Source organism: Lycorma delicatula, chromosome 7 (assembly GCF_047948215.1).
Source record: "Lycorma delicatula isolate Av1 chromosome 7, ASM4794821v1, whole genome shotgun sequence".
NCBI classification, from domain to species: Eukaryota; Metazoa; Arthropoda; class Insecta; order Hemiptera; family Fulgoridae; genus Lycorma; species Lycorma delicatula.
In genome coordinates, this window is record NC_134461.1 from 80,349,129 (window position 1) to 80,364,415 (window position 15,287).

General features: G+C 28.5%; 1 protein-coding gene across 2 annotated transcripts in view; it reads right to left on the bottom strand.

The window, feature by feature from the left end:
* Nup188 (nuclear pore complex protein Nup188) overlaps window positions 1-15,287 on the bottom strand; it is a 98,862-nt gene that overhangs the window by 23,007 nt on the left and 60,568 nt on the right. For both annotated transcript variants that reach the window (XR_012756984.1, XM_075370510.1), the window contains exons 17-21: window positions 14,843-14,987; window positions 11,280-11,539; window positions 7,127-7,287; window positions 3,754-4,019; window positions 1,439-1,588 (exon numbers count right to left, since the gene is read on the bottom strand). Coding sequence is in view for 1 of the 2 variants with exons in the window: in XM_075370510.1 (XP_075226625.1) it covers window positions 1,439-1,588; window positions 3,754-4,019; window positions 7,127-7,287; window positions 11,280-11,539; window positions 14,843-14,987 (982 nt within the window). In the remaining variant the exon portion in view is untranslated. The remainder of the gene's footprint in view (window positions 1-1,438; window positions 1,589-3,753; window positions 4,020-7,126; window positions 7,288-11,279; window positions 11,540-14,842; window positions 14,988-15,287) is intronic.

Consider the following 15,287-nt stretch of genomic DNA (forward strand, 5'->3'; position numbering starts at 1 on the left):
TAGTTAGTAGACGGTTTTGTTTCGATTTAAAATGTAGCAGGTACAGTTCTGAAATTCATGATCTTTCTAAGTTTTATAAAAAAAATTAAAAAAAAAATGGTTTACATGTAAGGTGCAACTGTAATAAATAAAACAAATGAAATAAATATCTGAAATTATCTCAATAGATGGGCAAACTCTCAACTATTTTTTACATAAACTCTAATTAGCAGACTTTATTTTAAATAAAACTTAACTTGATGTTCTGCATATCAGTACATCAATCACATTAAAGTTACTTTTGTATTAGGAATATACTGAAAAATATATAAGTCAATGATGATACCTTTATTATCTGTTTACAATTATAATGCCTAATTATATACCTTTCAAGGGACAGGTTATAATAAAGCCTAAAGTAAGGTAGTCTTATAACTTCTGTAATTTTTACAAAAAACAAATGCTATAATGCACAATCATAGTAAATACTTTTAATTGTTAGCAGAAGTAATAAAAGTGTTTAATGGTATAAAATATGGCATTGAAGGATTCTCTTTTAAAAAAATTAAAACTGTTTGTTCACTTAATTACAGTTTTTTTAAAAGCAAAAAATAAAATAAACTACTTTATTAATTACAGTGCATTAAAAAAAAAAAAATTAAATATATGCTCTGTTTCTCTGGCATAACATTTTTTTTTTTTAATTTACTTCCTCATGTTATATTGTAGCAAAAAAAATTAGAGGACTGTGTTTAAAATAAGAAAAATCTTTTTTAGGAACTTTGATATGTAAACTATAATTAAGTGAACAAACAGTTTTAATTTCCGTTTTTAATATCTCCATTATTCATTTTTTTTTTCATTAATAATCTGATTAGATCATATCTGATTAAAAATCATATAAAATATTTACTCAAAGAAACTTCAGAACTTTTAAAATTGCAAAAAATATTTTAAACTAAAGTTGCAGTATAAATGTAGATCATATGTATATGTAGACTTGATAAATACATATGCATTATTAATAATCAGTTATTATAGCTCTACTGCAATGCTGTGAAATCAAGGTTCAAACCCCAGTTTAAATTGATGAACCACCCTTACTGCAGTATTACCAGTAGTTTGGTCATTGAACTTCAGCTAATGATTTATCTTGGAAGAGAACAACCAATCGCTCTACTATTAACCACTTTAGGGTTGGCTATTGACAAATATGGAAGGAGATCACTTGATATACAGAGAACTTAAAAAGTCTTGGAAAAATAAGTTATGTTCATAAAAATGCTAGCCTTTCAGTGAGGTACTGCTCCAGAAATGGTCTCTGATCAGATTTTACTAATTTTTATTCAATGAACATAAATCAACACTTAAAACATTATTTTTTCAAAAAAAAAGAAAGTTAACAAATTATAATTAACATAGGCAAATACTAAATTAGAAAAAATAAATAAATACTTACACTTGAGTAGGACTCATTAAAAGAAGGTACATTCTCCCATATATAATAATGTAAATCAAATGTATCAATGTGTTTAAATAATGATTCTTTATTAGTTAATGCTAATAAGAACTCCAAAATAAACATACACAATTTTGGTTCAATCTGATTCTGTAAAAAAGAAGTATAATAATTATATTTAATAAAATAATCTCTCAACACTGCATAATAAAAATGTAAAAAACAAATACAACTAAACAGGTGTGTTAATGAAACTTAAAAAAAGTTTGTAACTGTCAATTTTCAACCTTTTTAAATGGGATGTTGTAATGAGAAATTAAATAAATTCATAACTTATACCAGCTGATTAGGATTTCTTAGGTGAACATCAAATTGCCTCAAATAGGAAAAAATTTTAGAAAAAACTTTCTATCATCACCAGATACCTCCTAAGTGAACATGCTAAGAGAATAAGATAAATGCCCATTTTTACTTTTACCTGAACCTACCACTTAGCATTAAAGATAGAGTTATAACAATTAGATCTATTAAAGTTTGGGCATTGCATGCCCAGTCTTTAACAGATTGCAAAAAATTCTTATCTTTTAATTCATTACTCCTCTGATATTGTCAGACAATATTCTCCCTAAGTCCAGAGTTGATCATTATTTCATTTATTTGTTTTTTGTTGCCAATCATTTAATTGCTCTTTTGCTTGATATAATTCTTCTGAGCTTAATTTATGTACATGTTCTCTAGTATTCAAATTTTCTCTCTCATTATATTCATCATCCTCTCTTAATCTTTTTATTCTTTCCTTGATCTTAAAGTTTTCTTCCTCTTTATATTTATCATATTCTCTTAATCTTGTTATTCTTTCTTTGGTTTTAACGTTTTCTTCCTCTTTATATTTATTATTTTCTCTTAATTTTTTTATTCTTCCCTTGTTCTTAATATTTTCTTCCCCTTCATATTCATCTTCTTGTTGTGTTTTTGAGATATATTTCTTCATGTTATCTTTCTTTTTCCTGTATGATTGTTTCTTTTTCATTTTTGATTATTCACCAAAATTACAATAATAAAAACTGAATATTTTACACCGAAGGTCGAAATTAACATTTGTAACCAGTATACAGGAGTTCACTAAACAGAATAGTTTAATTATTATTAACTTTTATTTATATAACGTACCAGAAATCTGAAACTTTTATTTATCAGCAACTCACGAAGATATGAATAATACTGTTCTAGTAATACGAGTAATAAAGGAAATTTTACTCTATCCTAATATTTCTTGTAAGATTATTGAATTAAAATTGTATAAATATCTGATGTTAATAAAAACTAATATTTAAACAATTGTGTAACTGTCCATATTATTAAAGAATTGGAGGATCGTATCTCACTTTCGAATGAAATAAGTTTAAATGACGTACAGCAAAAAATGTGTACATGTAATTTAATAGGCATACAAGCAAGTCATGTCTTGTCCACATCAGATTCTTCATCAGATTTCTTTAATATATTGTTTTTATATTCAAAAATAAATACTTTACATATTTAATTTATCCATACACAATTTCCCAACAAATAAACATAAATAGTAAATTGGATCTTTTATTTCATCCTTTTTTATGACTACACCAATGTTCACACATGATCAAAGGAAAATTGCAAGTTATAATGCATGATTGCACTTCTTTTTTTTTAATATATTTTTTTATATTAAAAAATAAATGTGACAATTACAAAAAATAAATATATAACTTTTTGTTACAAAAATATGAATTACGCCCTCTTTACTCATTCCTAAATGTTTTAAGTACTTTTTGCTCATATTTATTTAACATAAATCACACAAAGATAAATAATGTGTTTAAATTAATTTAAACATATATGTAAATTCACAATTGTATCAATACATTCTTCAAAATTATAAGAAAGGATTTAGTATACAAAACTACAGTTTTGAAAACACAGAAAGAATTCATGCCTTTGTGTCAAAATGCATTTATATTATTACATTACAATAAAAAGATCACACATATAAGCCATTTACCATTGTTTTGTTAACTACAACAATGATTCAGATATGTTCAGGTTAAATCTACTGTTGAATTTATTACTTGTTCGGTAAGAGAAAAATTATCTAAACAGTTTTGAGCCCATTAACTGTAATTATAATATTTTCAATGTAGACTACTGTTAAAAGTCAACAAAGTAAAGAAAAAGAGGAAATATTTAAAAAACTACTCATATGATTATTATGTATATTAACATTATACAAAAATAAAAATGAAATTTAACAAAAGTCATAAATATTACTAGATTACTACCTTTAATGCAGTAGAAGTAACAGAAATAAGTCGCTGAATTAACTTTGATGTACGAAGGATCTGTGTCCATGAACTAATAAGGAAGGAATTTGTTTCAATTAATGTTTGTAATCTAAGAGCAAGACATAAAGCAAGAGTCAAATGTTGTCTATTTTTATCAGGTGATGAAGTAATAACTTCCACCTCTCTTGATTTATCCATGAATGTATCAATCTCACGTACCATTATATCACACACAGAACGCATCAGAAGTTCACCTTCATTACCTAGATAACCAATAAAAATAATATTAACAAACTCAAGACAAACAAAGGCAGTAAACGGCACTTTATGCAATCTGTCAGTCTCACATCATCAGGAATATCTCACAGGGAAGGGAAAATAAAAGTACGACATATGTGCATTAAGATGGTAAACTACCCTGATCAGATATATCCCTGTCAGAATTAGTCATCCCCTTTTCCCTTCTCCTTTCTCATCTGTTATTCCCTGTCAGGATTAATCATCCCTTTTCCCCTCCCCCTTTCTCTATTATTCCTTATGGAAACTGAATCAGTCATTCTGGTTCCATCTTTATTATTTCATGCTGATATCCTCTAGTATATGGCAATGCTGGTACTAGAGTGGAATAACTCATCAATACGATAGAGAACTGTGCCCAAGGACAGTTCCCTACCTGAGCTGCACGATAGTCCAAACTAGCAGCTGATATGTCTACTGGGTAAAGCCAGTTTAATGTGAACCAATACTTATACTAAACAAATCCCAAAAAATCATTACAATTGTGAAAAATGTGAATAATCTACTAGCTGTAGTAGCACTCAGCTATTATGGCAAATTTAATGACTAAAATAAAGAACTCCTACTTATTGCGGGGGGGGGGGGGTCTGAAAAATATAAATCAACAGAAACATACAAGTAACAAGTGTATTTTGATTTTGAAAAATATATACAATAGTATTTACCACAAAATACTTAAAATGCTGTGAATAGTAATACAAACCAAAAAATTTAATTTAGAACATAAAAAGGAAAGTTCACACTAAACAAGCCACATTGAGTAAATATGTACTCGTGTATGAATGCACAGATATTTATCACGTAGGTAGAATTACTATTTTTTATTCCCACATAATATTTATAATTCTAAATATCTGCAAACAACAAAGTAAAATTAATTTTATTTATATATTAAATAAGTTTCCTATGTTATATTCCAAATGATTCAACTATAAGTGTTGTAATTTATTGGCACTACCACAGTCATTAGACAAAATGCCAACAGCAGGCAGTGAACTAACCCACCGGGTTGGTCTAGTGGTGAATGCGTCTTCGTAAATCGTGAAGTTGAGAGTTCTAAGATTCAAATCCTAGTAAAGACAGTTAGTTACTTTTATATGAATTTGAATACTAGATTTTGGATATCAGTGTTCTTTGGTGGTTGGGTTTCAATTAACCACATATCTAAGAAATGGTCGACCTGAGACTGTACAAGACTACACTTCATTTACACACTCATACATATCATCCTCATTCATTCTCTGAAGTAATACCTGACAGTGCTTCTGGAGGCTAAACAGAAAAATAAAAAAAGGCAGAGAACTGCACCCATTGTTCTTAACTTTGATCTACAGGAAATGGTTCATTGAACATGGTATTTCATCTTTCATTTATAAGGTGCTACTACTCAAGATTTTGAAGAAGGTATTAAAGAACCAGCAGCCTGTAAGGCATGTAGTTTACAATCTTGTCCAGGTTCATGCAATGTTATTAATTTCACTTTTACTTTAAATAAAGAAGAAAAACCTTATGTGACTCTCTTTCAGTAATATTAATAACACACTGACAAATATCAACAATAATGTAAAATGTTTGCTCATTTACATGTAGTAGTTTCAACAACAAAGTAAGCAGATAGCAACACTTATTTATTTAAGTAAACTGGATATTTAATTCAGATACAAAAAATACAATCATCAATTTATTACTGATTAAATGTCATTATTTTGAATTCTAGGCAATTATATGCTACATAACTTTAATTTTGCATATATTATTAAGAACTGTTTATTGTAAAAATAAAACAAAATGTTAAACATATAGATCATCATTAAGTGAAGATAAGTAAATGATTAGACGTCTTTATTACACTTAACTTTTCTCTGAAAACATTAAAATTTTTCTTTTTTTTTTGTTTATTACGGCAAACTTTTTTTTTAGAAACAGACATTTTTCTTAATTATCTCAACCTACGTACGACACTTATCATTTATATTTGTATACTTTACACTTTACTCCCAATGCCTTCTTATAGTTCTGATGATGTTTAATATTACACTACTATAACTTAGTTAAGCAAAATAAATAAATTAAATAACATTAAATAAAATCAGAAAAGCATTTATGATTACTGAAGCCACAGATACACCAAAAAATTCAGAGATACATTCCATAAGAGTTATAAACCATGTGCATAAAGGCTTGCAAAGAACTGAAATCATCTAATTAAAGAATGCCAAAAAGCAAGTGTTTTTCCTCCTAACCCTTTATGATCAAACACTAAATACCATCAGAAAATATCTTAGTTGCCTAAAGGACTAAAATAACATTAAAAAAATCTACGTTCACTTTGAGTAATACTTTGAAAAACGAGACCCAAATGGTCCCTTGACAAATTATGATCCAAAATTAAATGGCACCAATGCTCACATGCAAAAATCATCATGCCAAATTTCATCCAGATCGTCTATCTAAACTGAAGGTATCAAACAACAGGCCAACATGCATATACACATACATTCTAATTTATGTTTTAAATTCTATTAACATAAACCACCTAGTACAGAAAATTGAGATAAGGCGTATCTTATCATGAAAGTACTTTCGTGGAATCCCACACCCTCAGTCATGTTTGAAATAATTTAGTTAAACTACATAATAAAAATTAAAAATAAAAATACTAAAATAATGAAAATTTTGTATTAATTTATAACACGAGTGCTGCTATCTGCAGACAAATGCATACATATACACAATATATATATATATATATATATATAAACTATACTATATATTACATACTATACCATAGGGAATATAAACAATATATATATAAAGCAACATTACAATTTTTATTATTGATAATAACACATACTTGCAAACATCCTTCTGAATTTTTCCATGATAAAATTGTGTTTTTTGGATACAAGGGAGATCATGAAATGTCAAGATCTACAAAAAAACCCTACATGCAAAATTTAACCCAATCAGCATACTTTCCCTTAAATACTATAGCCATACAGTATAATTACATAGAAAAGTAAAATTAATACAAATCCAAAAATAAATTTTTCAATTAAAGTTAATTACTTACTTTGTGGTAATACACAAGGACCAATGTCTAATAAACGAGCAGATAATGCTAAAATATTAGTAACTGCTTTAGGATGAATATACGTATAATGCTGAGATAACTGAGCTATTACTCTGATCATTTGACTCAGAGAAACTTCTTTCTTTTTAGAACAACAATTTCTGTAAAAAAAATATATATTTATTACTAATAATACATATAATTTAATTCTTAATTCTTCACACACTATCAGTAAAATGATTTAGTTTATTTCTAAACGTAAATTAGCTTATTTTTTTGTTCTTAAACAATTTACTGAAAATAATGTTATTTTCCTTTGCTACAAAAGATAACTATACAAAATACAACATTTTTAATATTAAAATGTGTTCCGTTCCACTTGTGCCATCGGGTGCTGCTACCTAGCAGGGGCTAGAGGCCCCACAGCAAGCTTGGTCAGGCGATCTGATCACGCCACATCCTACGTCATAATGCCACAGGGAGTCATTATGAGGCAGCGACTTTCGGAGCTCAAATCCTGCAAAGAGCAATCATGTTGCACATGCAGTCCGAATGGACATGTTCGGATGAATGCTGATATGTTTTATATCTATATGTTATTAAGTCATATGTTATTCAGTTTAATTATATGTTACATTATATGCTTTATTCAGTTCAATTGTATGTTATCAAAATGTCAAGATGACAGACAAGTAATTAAATAACAATTCAATAAGCAACAAGGCTTCAATTCATCACCTTTGAAAATACAGTCCAACCTTGCTCTAAAATCTACCATATGTTAACGGTCTTCAGACGAGATCGTTCATAACATATGTTTTATGGTCCTCCGGGCTGGATAGTTAAGGCCGGATCTAACATACACTTTATGGTCATCGCAGGCCTGATTGTTAATTCAACGGATCAACCGGATAGTCAAGTCGCCACACCTACCACGTCTCATGATTGCTGCTACATCTGGTACCATGTTTCAACCACGATCAACTCCACACTTTCATGGTACACCGTCACCAGATCGACTACTGCATCTGGTAACCAACGTTTCATCAAGTCGCTGTATTAATAACATGGACTTTGCCGCTCTACAGCATTCATTAAGGTCTTCAATAAGGTCAAACCAAGTTACCAAAACAGTATATATAATTTATTTACAAAAAATGTATTTAAAACATAAAGGTGTACATTAAAAGTGCAATTAACAAAATTAATATTAGTGAAATATTCCGATTAAATATTTCAATGGTTTATAATACAATTAAATTTGTGGCTATAAGACATTGCAGGTAAACAAGATCAACCTCGATACCGGTTTGGGCAAGCTCCTTTGTCAGCGCTGTACAAAGCACACACATACACTCACGATCACACATCATATTTCATATTGTTTGTTGACCTGCACAGGCAGATGTTAGCAGATACAATCGTATTACATACGTACAAACATCTAGTTCATTCAACTTTATGCATGGACAATATTTTAACAACACTGTTTTGTATACAATTTTATCTTTCTAATGTTATTATATAATAACTTAATTTCATTCAGATTTAATATTATCTCTGTTTATATCATAAACATGGAATTTAAATATTTAATTATGAAACGAAAGATTGTAAAATATAGCATAACAAGATTAAAAACATTTATTGACAACTTCAACTTCGAATCAGATGATAATGATCTATTTACTATTAAATTCAACAAACTATTAGAATACGAAAAGGCATTTTTTGAAGTTCAATCTGAAATAGAGTTACATAAGGACATAACAGATATAGACCTACAAGACCAACAAACATGTGACAATCTCTTTGACAAACTTAAATTAAAACATAAAAAATTAGAAAATCATTTCAAAATTTCAGAAGTAACTGATGCAATTAAAGCGATTAATGAACCTAATCCAATTACATTAAAACCTATACAAACCGAGCCCTTTCATGGTGATGTGAAGGCTTGGCATAAATTCTTTGATCTTTTTAATAATTTAAACCAAAACCGAGAAAAATTTTCTATGTTGAAAAATTTTACTACCTTACAAATTTCTTACGGGGTAACGCACTTGATGTAATAAAGAATTTATCAGTAATGTCTGAAAATTATGAAACAGCTATAAAAGATTGTTATGATAATAAAAGTCTAATTGCAGTTAAATATGCTTTAGAAATTATTAATTTAAAACCATTAAAAAAAGAAAATTCTGAAAATTTATCTAAGTTCATTGAGCAAGTTAATTCAAACATTAATGCATTGAGAAATCTAAATATTGACTATTAAGAATTTATTGTAATACAGTTAATTACACAAAACTTAAATTTAAATACTTTAAGAAACTAGGAACAAATCATTAGAAAGGTAACGAATTCCCTAAGTTAGAACAACTTTTGTCTTTCTTAGAATCTAAACATAAATTACTTGAATCCACAGACACGATTCAAAGTAATGAAAAGGCACAGCTGTCTAATGTAGGATTTTTAGTGCCAAAAAATACGATTGCTCAAAACCTAGCTCTAGTAAAAATATTTCATGTAAATAATTCTAATAACTCTATGTGTACATTATGTAAAACTAACAACCATCCATTGTATAAATGTAATAAGTTTTTAAGTTATAATGTTAATGAAAGAAAAAACTGTTTCACGAAAAATTGTCTTGTTTAAGTGAATAACATGTTGTCAAAGACTGCCCAAGCAATCATAAATGTAAAAAATGCTCACTGAAGCGTCATACGCTAATTCATTTAGATAAGGTGCTGCAAGACGCAGCAAATAAATCTTCTAAACTGAATCAAGCTCCTTCAGCTAATAGTTCATATTGTACTTTAAAATCAGAACCTAACAAGTCTGTTTTACTTACAACAATAGTTAACCTTAAGAATAAAAAGGGTAATTTCATCCAAGCTAGAGTCTTACTTGATTCCGCTTCGATGATTTCATTTTGTATTCAAAGATTTGCCGCCAAACTTGAGTTTCAAACCCAGCCTGCTCTCTTGCCGATCACAGGTATTAGCAATGTCATTACTAAATCTAAGTATTGACTTAAATATTAATTCTAGATATGAAGATTTTAATTTTAATTTGAAATGTCATGTAATGCCATTCATTACAGGTTTGTTACCTAATGATTTTGTAAACATAACAGACTGGTAAATTCCTTTTCACCTTTTTCTAGCCGATCCTCATTTTAATATTCCTGGACATTCCCCTGGGAGCTCAATATTATCTTTCTCTACTTAAGCCTGTTCAATTAACTCATAATTCCAGTCATACCATACTTCAAGAAACACGTCCTGGTTTCATAGTCTCTGGTCAAATCCCTACTAAATCTAGTAAGCGGAAAAACAATTCAAATTCAATATCACTTCTTGTTAGTAATGAACAGCTTTTCTCTCAATTAGAATCATTTTGGAGATCTGAAGATAGAAAATCGTTTACCAACAAAGGAGGAATCTTTCTGCAAAAAACATTTCATTGAAAATACCTTTCGTGATCAACAAGGCAGATTTGTTGTGTCTCTTCCTTGAGAGGAAAATTTTACTTTAGGAGATTCATTTGCAAATGCCAAGCATCGTTTCAATTTGCTACAACATAGAGTTAAGAAAAATTCTAAACTCAAGGAAGACTACTTCCATTTCATGAAGGAATATCAAGGCGATCTGATCACGCCACATCCTACGCCATAATGGGGCAAGGAATGGTCATTATGAGGTAGCGACATTCATTCGGAGCTCGAATCCTGCAAAGAGCAGTTGTGTTGCACATGCAGTCTGGATGGACATGTTCAGATGAACACTTATATTAGTTTTATATTTATATGTTATTAAGTCATATGTTATTCAGTTTAATTATATGAGTATGTTACGTTATATGCTTTATTCAGTTCAATTGTATGTTATCAAAATGTCAAGACGACAATTCAATAAACAACAAGGTGTTGTTTCAATTCATCACCTATGAAAATAGAGTCCAACCTCACTCTAAAATCTACCACAACATGTTAACGGTCTTCAGGCGAGATCGTTCATAACAACATGCAAAAACAAATGAATGTACAGAACATATAAATAGAAAAAATTCAATATATTTACCACAAAATCTCATTAAAAATTATTATAAAACAAAAATGTACTATTTAAAATAGAAATATACATACCCTTTCCATATAGTAATAAGCATAACATATGCTTCTGATAATGTTATAATAGTACTCATATTCAGTAAAGATGCCATCTCTGAAGACAATCCATTTAATAAATGTATAGCTAACATTTCTTTATGCTGATCAGCAATAAGATCAGGTAAAAATTTGGCTATAGTAACAACCAGTTCACGCCAAGCTACAACCAACTCTTCTGATTGCTGATCACGCTTTTTAGCTGCTGATAAACTCTGACAGCTTGGATTTGTACACAACTATAATAAACAACATCAAAAATAGAACATATATGATGTTGTATAACATAAACTCATTTCCATGGCTGAGATTAAAAAAAATAACAGGCTGACTACTTAAATTCCAATGCAGTGTAACCAACCAATATCTAATTTATCTCTAATTCTACAAATTTCACATCATAATTATCCTCATCACTACACAGAGTGATTCAGGAGAGAAGGGATAATTTGGGAACTAATTTTAGAACTTGAAATAAGGAAAACGTTCAAAAACAAACATGTGTCTAAAAAATGTGTACCAAAAATTGAAAATGCTACGAGTTAGGACTAGCTAAAAGGTTTTGCCTGGATTTCAATTCCCCAGTTGAAATGAGGTCATACTGAAATTGTATGCACTATATAAAAGATAAACTGATGGTTTCTAATTTTTTGATCTGAATACTGAATAAAATACATCCCAGAACTATACCTTCAATAGCTTTCACAAAATCCAGTATAAAATGGAAAAATTCAAGGGCAAAAATACATTTTTTTTAGGTCTGAAGTACAATAACTTTGTTAAATAACTAATAAATATGTAATTGTTATAATCAAAACCCGTAGAAAATTAATTCTGAGAAAACTGATATAATAAAGTCTATCAAAAACAAAAAAAAGAATCAAATTTTATTATTAAAAACAAAACAAAAGTTGATAGAAAAATGTTATGAATTTATAAAAATTAAAAACAGCTGTAATATGTACTTAAATACTAGAACTTGTCACAGGCAGAAATTATTTTTTATTTTTAAACAATGAGTTTCATATAGTGCTTGAAAATTTCTAACTGGCAAAACAAATTGAATGTTCCATCATCTTGTTGGTGGCACCAACACATTTCTCACATGAAGTAAGACAATTCTTAGATGAAAAATTTTTCATACAATTTATTACATCAACTTTCTCAGAATTAAATTCTCTACAAGTTTTGATAATAAAATTTACAATTTATTAGTTATTTAACAAAGTTATTGTACTTCAAACCTAAAAAAATGAGTTTTTTTTTACTAAAATATCATGAAAACTAAAGGAGGTGTAGTTCTGGGAGCAGTTTTTTTCAATTTTTCAGGTTAAAAAGCATATGAAATCATCAGGTTTATACTTATATAACACCTTAAAAATTTCAATATGACCTCGTTTCACTGGAAGAACTGAAATCCAGGAAACATTTTTAGCTACCTTAACTAAAAGTGTTTTTAACAAAATGTTTTTGAACATATGTCTGTATGGACGTTTTCCTTATTTCTAGCTCTAGAATCAGTTCCCAAATTATTTCCCTTTCCTTCTGAATCACTCTGTATAATACCTAGTAACTTTTAAGGATCTGCTTGTAATCTATACAACCAGAGATTTTCAGTATGACAGAAAAATGGACTGAATATCTGATTGAAATAGCTCATTTTCCTGTCCAGTGACTGCACAATTTAATATGCAAATGCCAATAGGGAAAAGTTAGATTTAAGTTAGACTTAGGAACATATTTTTCTAAAAAACAGGTTTCTACAATCACATGAAAATTCTGTATGTACAAAAGAAGATTAGCAGCTTTTGCAAAACAATCATTACAAGCAGTCATTCAACTCCATTCAAAACAGATCTAGGCCTTCCTCAAATACCACAATTATTTTATTTTGCTTATATACCTAGCTTTATCCATCCTCATAAACATAAATCAAAGGGAGCAAGGTCCAATGATCTAGGTGGTCAATTTACCAGCCCTAGACCTAGCGCCTACTTGTGCATGTTCACAAATTATTTTCTTAAATAGTTATTATTATTTTTTCTCTTTAAATTAATTGTATCATTCAACAGGCTTTTTAAAACTCCACAAAAATTTAATATTACTGGTACAAAATTATTACTACCTTTATATTTTTTTATAAAATACAATGTAGTAATAAAAAAAATTTTTTAAAAATTATTAGTACTTAATCTGTAATGTTTTGATTAATTTTCTAATTGTATTATTATTATTATTACATTTGTATTTTTTTCAGTCAAACAAAATAACTGACTGATTTTTGAATCTTTTATACAAAACAAAATTATTACTACCTTTATATTTTTTATAAAATACAATGTAGTAATAAAAAAACTTATTAGTATTTAATCTGTAATGTTTTGATTAATTTTCTAATTGTATTATTATTATTACATTTGTATTTTTTTCAGTCAAACAAAATAACTGACTGATTTTTGAATCTTTTATACAAAGTGCTCATATCAAAAAAATTTTCAACTTAAAATAATTGCATTAAACCAAAATTTCAGTCTGGATAATATGTAATCCCCTTTAGTTAAAGCTAATGAGGTTTTATTACAATTGCAAATATTATTGCCACTAAGACAGTTACTATTAACATCAGAGATATGGAGGGTTTATGTTAATCAGTTTACAAACATTTGGGTAACTTCCATAAACAGCCAAAATGAACCACTTTCATTAAAATAAATGAAATTTTTAATTATCATTTCAAAATAGTACAGTCATGGTTTAATGTGAAAATTAACCAAATAATTTCTGTTCAAATATTTTAAAGATCTAGTTTAAGATGAAAATTAACCAAACAATTTCTGTTAAATATCTTTAAATACCAAAGATTTGCTATATTTAACGAGTTCTAAGGAACAATTTTAATTTTAAACCAATTTCAACACCATTTAACTTGAATGATCTGTACTGTATCATATTAAATTTATGTATAAGGATAATTTTTTTAATTTATTTATACAAGAGGCTCACAAACAGCCATTAATGGATGATATTGAATTTTGTAGCATTTGAAAAAATCCCATGCCTCATCAAAATTTCTGAATGAAAGGCAGAGACACTCCACCATACAGATGGCCTATGAAGAATATTATTGAAAAAATGTTGATAATTTTGCAAGAAATTATTTCACTCTTATTGTCAGAAGACTAGTAATTTTAGATAAAATACTGATAAAGATAACTGATGTACTAACAAAGTCAGCTATTTTACTGGGAGATCTTTTTTTAGCTAATAAATTAAATATAATTTATGAGAAGGAATGTAAAATGGGAAATTTGTGGCATGTGATAAGTATCACACTACAAAATCATTACTTACTGGAATTCAAACTTAGGACCTTACAATATGAAAGGCACTCCACCAAAAACAGAAAATTTACAATCTTTCAGAAAATAAATTCCTCTTTTAAAAAATTTGGCTGTCAGATCATTTCTTATGACAAAAAAATTATCAGTTGTACAGTACAGATTAAAACATACAGATATAAAAAAGTTTTTTTTTTCATTTACCAATGACCACTTCAATAAATATTCATTATCTTCAGAGAGAAATTTTTTCATAGCATCATCCAAATTAGCATGGACTTCTTTACCATACCAATAAAATTCTGTACTTAATATATTCAATATATTAGTATAAACTGGTACACCTTCTCTGAAATGTTAAAAAAATATACATAAAAACCCATACAGAATATAATTCAATTGATAAAATGTAATCAATAAAAATACAAATAAATAGATATACGACGTGCTACCCAAAAGTTCGGGGAATTTGAATTTCGCGCACGAACCATTGCTGGTATGACCTGCTACCGCTAGATGTGGCTAACAGTACTCTTTGTGAATCAGTGTTCCAACAGCTGTGATGGTGAAAGGCTGCATTGTTGACTTTCGTGCGGTTGTGTAACGTTGTGTTTTACTGCTTCGGTGAAGTCCTAAATGGCAGATTTTA